Below are 5,000 nucleotides of genomic sequence, written 5' to 3'. Positions count from 1 at the left end.
ACCACTACCACTACTACTACCACTACTACTACCACTACCACTACTACTACTACCACTACTACTACTACTACTACTACCACTACTACTACTACTACTACCACTACCACTACTACCACTACCACTACTACCACTACCACTACTACTACTACCACTACCACTACTACTACTACTACTACCACTACCACTACTACTACCACTACCACTACTACTACTACCACTACCACTACTACTACCACCACTACTACTACTACCACTACTACCACTACCACTACCACTACTACTACTACCACTACCACTACTACTACTACCACTACTACTACTACCACTACCACTACTACTACTACCACTACCACTACTACTACTACTACCACTACTACTACTACTACCACCACTACTACTACTACTACTACCACTACCACTACTACCACTACCACTACTACTACTACTACCACTACTACTACTACTACCACCACTACTACTACTACTACTACCACTACCACTACTACCACTACCACTACTACTACTACTACCACTACTACCACTACCACTACTACTACTACTACCACTACTACTACTACTACTACTACCACTACTACCACTACCACTACTACTACTACCACTACTACTACCACTACCACTACTACCACTACTACTACCACTACTACCACTACCACTACTACTACTACCACTACCACTACTACCACTACCACTACTACTACTACTAATAATAATAAATCAATAAATAATAGTAGTCTGGGTGTAAAGTGTCATTGGTGCGTAAGCAGCGACATGGGAATGAGGGGCAGACACCTTGGTTTGTATTGTCTGCCTCAGTTCTTAGCAGCTACAGTCAGGTCCATAAATATTGGGACATCGACACAATTCTAACATTTTCGGCTCTATACACCACCACTGCAGACTGTCAGCTTTAATTTGAGGGCATTTACATCCAAATCCGGTGAACGATGTAGGAATTACAACAGTGTGCATATGTGACTCCCACTTTTTAAGGGACCAAAAGTAATGGGCCAATCGGCTTCTCAGCTCTTCCATGGCCAGGTGTGTGTTATTCCCTCATTACACCAATTACAATGAGCAGATAAAAGGTCCAGAGTGCATTTTAATTGTGCTATTTGCATTTGGAATCTGTTGCTGTCAACTCTCCAAGATGCGATCCAAAGAGCCGTCACTAACAGTGAAGCAAGCCATCATTAGGCTGAATAAAAGCACTGCACTCACATGCACACCATCAAAACCTTTTTTAATATTAAAGTAAAAAAAAAGATGATTGATATAAGTACAAACTATTTTATAAATAACCCTGTAGACAGCAGTGTCATTATAACAGACCATCAATTACTGCAGTATCAACCCCCTAATTAAGAAACCTGACCTTCACCCTGTCAGCTGTCCAACTACAGTCCAATATCAAATCTCCTCTTTATCTTCAAGATTCTAGAAAAGGTTGTAGCACAGCAGTTCTGCTCACATCTACTGAGGAAGAACATTTATGAAATGTATCAGTCAGGATTTCAGCCTCATCATAGCACAGAGACGGCGCTAGTTAAGGTGGTAAATGACTGGTATTGGTCTCTAATCAGCTGGAGATGTTTCTCATCAACGCGTTGGGTGGTTCCATGAAGTTCCGGAGTAAGAACAGGAGGATGGATTTGGACTGTAGTTAATGTCAACAGTCTGCTACACTGACTCAGGACTACAGTTTGCTGATCGTCATCACTGCACCTCAACATCGTTTATTTGTAATAAATTGACATTTGGTGCCACCCAGAGATAGATAGATAGATAGATAGATAGATAGATAGATAGATAGATAGATAGATAGATAGATAGATAGATAGATAGATAGATAGATAGATAGATAGATAGATAGAACTCTCACATTTGATATGCAGAAATCCATACAAAGGGGAAAAAATTGCAAAACAATAAGCACATAGTAAAACTCTAAAAGTCCAAATATATAAACGAGTAAAGAAAAATCACAAGCGAAGACAATGGAACAATAGTATTCAACTAACAAACATAATCTAGTTGTGTGCACCAGTGAGGTACAGTGTCTGATGGGAAATGTAGTTCTTCTGATTAATCCTGAGATTGGACAGTCTGGTGTCTGTGAGTCCCCGGCTTCATGCAGTTATTACAAACAAGAGATCCATAACTACATATAACATTTACACTTTTGCTCACCTGAAGATCATGTGGCAAATCAAAGAATATGCTGAGAAGCTTCTGTAGCTCTCAGAGCTCATGGTTCTCATGCACCCATTTTAGTGCCACACTTCCCTTTTTTGTTTTGGATTTTGATACATGTTTAATTTTTTTATGTTTAAAATTATATTTTATGTTTCATAATTTTCACTTTGTTTATATGTATGTATATGTATGTTAGTTTATATGTATGTTATCTGCTGTACCCCACATGCCCACCCCATTGGATCAATGAACCATGAGAACACAAACACACATTTAAATGTTTGAACACTTTATTGATGTTTGTTGTTATAATTCATGATTTTTGCTCATGTTCAAAATATTTGTGATGTTCCCTTAATGTTTCTCTGTGATGGATTTGGAGGTGGAGCTGACCACTTTGCCATTCACCGTCTCCTCCTCCACTATCACCACTTTACGCGTGGAGCTGGAGCTAGAGCTGGAGGCGCTACACACACACACACACACACACACACACACACACACACACACACACACACACACAATTGTTTTTCAATGCACTTTACTCTTACTGCACATTTAAATTGAGTTAGCTATCTGTGCTTTTGAGAGCTCACCTTCCACTAGCTTCTCCATCCAGCAGTCTCCTGTACTCAGCGATCTCCATCTCCAGTCTGGTCTTGATGTCCAGCAGCATCTGATACTCCTGAGACTGACGCTCCAGATCACCACGAAGCTGCACCAACTGCTCCTCCATACTCGTTACCTGCTGCTGGTAGCCTCCAAGTTTGGCGGCATAGCGTGCCTGTGTGTCTGCTAGCGTGTTTTCCAGCGATGCTTTCTACAGGAAAGAACGGAATGTTAGATCATTCATATTTGAACAATACCAGCTAATATTGTTATTTTTTATTATATGTTTATATTATTAATGTTGTATGCTTAAAGTTTTAATCTTAGATTTCAACATTGCAGTAATAATAATAGGAATAAAATTAATATTAATATATGAATATTTTAACCGACTGTTAAAATTTAAATATGATTTATTTATTCCCATTGCTTCAAACTAATGAGTTAATAAGTTTACCAACTAGTTTTGCAGTAATTCAGTTCAATGTTTATTTGTATTGAGCTAATAACAGTGAACATGATCTCAAAGCAGCTTCACACCGATAACGTGTTGATAAAGATAAATAATAGCATCAATTTCTAGCCTGAGTTTAGAATATTGATGTAGAAGGTTTCTCCTCACCATGCTGAGTTGTGACTGCAGCTCGATCTCCAGCCCCTGCAGTGTGCGTTTCACCTCAGTCAGTTCCGATTTGTTGCTCTGCAGTGTTTCCGTGTTGACAGTGACTTCTTTGTTCAACGCCTCACTCTGGGAGATAAAACATTCACATCAGTGTTTAATAAGTCTGAAGTCAACTTATAGTTCAAATACATAAATACAAGCAGATTACTTTGTTCTGGAACCAAGATTCAAGCTCTTTGCGGCTTTTAGCGGCGGCGGCTTCATAGTGCTCACGGATTTCAGCCATGATTTTGTTGAGATCTTCCTGTGGTTTGGCATCAACTTCCACATGGACTTGACCACTCATCTGAGACCTTGCAGCGATGAGGTCCTGTGAAGAAAACAGAGATGATGAGATATCAGAATGTAACACAGAAACTTGAGATAGTTCTAGAAAAATGCCTTCACATCAGTAGCAAGTTCATCATTGTGCTTACTAAACAAAAAAATCTCCTCAACGCTGTACTAAACCTATATATTTAGTGTCTGTGTGTGAAGTCAGGTCATGTCTGACGAGATCAAAATCACAGCTAACAGAGTGAGATTTAAGGGTTTAGCCAGTAGGAACATTATTCTCAGTCTGTGCTGATGTGTGAATAACTGTACTCTCCATCACAGACCTCCTCATGATTCTTCTTGAGGTAGACAAGCTCTTCCTTTAGACTCTCAATCTGCATCTCCAGATCAGATCTAGCCAACGTCAGCTCGTCCAGGACTCTCCTCAACCCGGCGATGTCGGCCTCCACTGACTGCCTCATCGCCAACTCATTCTCATACCTGAAACATTATGAAAACAAACTTGTTTCATTGGTGAGTGTAAAACTCCTTCTGTGATAAAACACCCAGGTTCCCTCAGTACACTGAAACTGATGAATTGATGATTGGGTTCAGTATTTTGTGTTTATGTATTAAAGGGAACATACTTGACTCTGAAGTCGTCGGCAGCGAGCTTGGCATTGTCGATGCTGAGGTAAATGCCTCCATTGATGAGAATGGCATCCTGGATCTACAGGACAAAAATGAACAAATGAACGTTGATAAACTAATAAATAAAAGTAAATAGGAAGCTGTGAGAAGGAAGTGTGAGTCTCTGCTATCATGGCCTCAGGGCGATGACTTACACTGTAACACTAACACCATTGTGTTTTTTGTGATTCTGAATGGCAGGTGTGGCCCTGTGTGTGTGTGTGTGTGTGTGTGTGTGTGTGTGTGTGTGTGTGTGTGTGTGTGTGTGTGTGTGTGTGTGTATACACCCTGTAGGGTGATCTATTCACCGAATTAAAAACAGTGACAGTGTGTTACTTTTATTCCACTTTATTATGGACCTGTCAAATGAACATAAAGGATGATTTGTTGTTTATGTAGAGAACAGGTTTAAGCCACGCCCCTTCTCCCTGACCCCTTATCTCACTGCTATCTCAGTGAGACAGAGGAAACTGAGAGTGTGTGAGTGAACTAATTAATTAATTAACTGAGGAAAATGCCCATGATGCCTCCTAGTTTATAGACAGTGTGA

General features: G+C 39.9%; 1 protein-coding gene across 1 annotated transcript in view; it reads right to left on the bottom strand.

Moving 5' to 3' along the window:
* Positions 1-2,486: 2,486 nt before the first annotated feature.
* LOC310716782 (keratin, type I cytoskeletal 50 kDa-like) overlaps positions 2,487-5,000 on the bottom strand; it is a 3,442-nt gene continuing 928 nt past the window's right edge. Inside the window, exons 2-7 of the mRNA XM_083524214.1 lie at positions 4,408-4,490; positions 4,105-4,261; positions 3,654-3,815; positions 3,446-3,571; positions 2,811-3,034; positions 2,487-2,680 (exon numbers count right to left, since the gene is read on the bottom strand). Coding sequence (XP_083380340.1) covers positions 2,569-2,680; positions 2,811-3,034; positions 3,446-3,571; positions 3,654-3,815; positions 4,105-4,261; positions 4,408-4,490 — 864 coding nt within the window. The 3' untranslated portion in view covers positions 2,487-2,568. The remainder of the gene's footprint in view (positions 2,681-2,810; positions 3,035-3,445; positions 3,572-3,653; positions 3,816-4,104; positions 4,262-4,407; positions 4,491-5,000) is intronic.

The sequence above is a fragment of the Silurus aristotelis genome (genome assembly GCF_946808225.1).
Source record: "Silurus aristotelis genome assembly, chromosome: 21".
In the NCBI taxonomy this organism is placed as follows: domain Eukaryota; kingdom Metazoa; phylum Chordata; class Actinopteri; order Siluriformes; family Siluridae; genus Silurus; species Silurus aristotelis.
The sequence above is the reverse complement of the archived record's forward strand: the minus strand, read 5'-3'. Positions and strand labels throughout refer to the sequence as shown.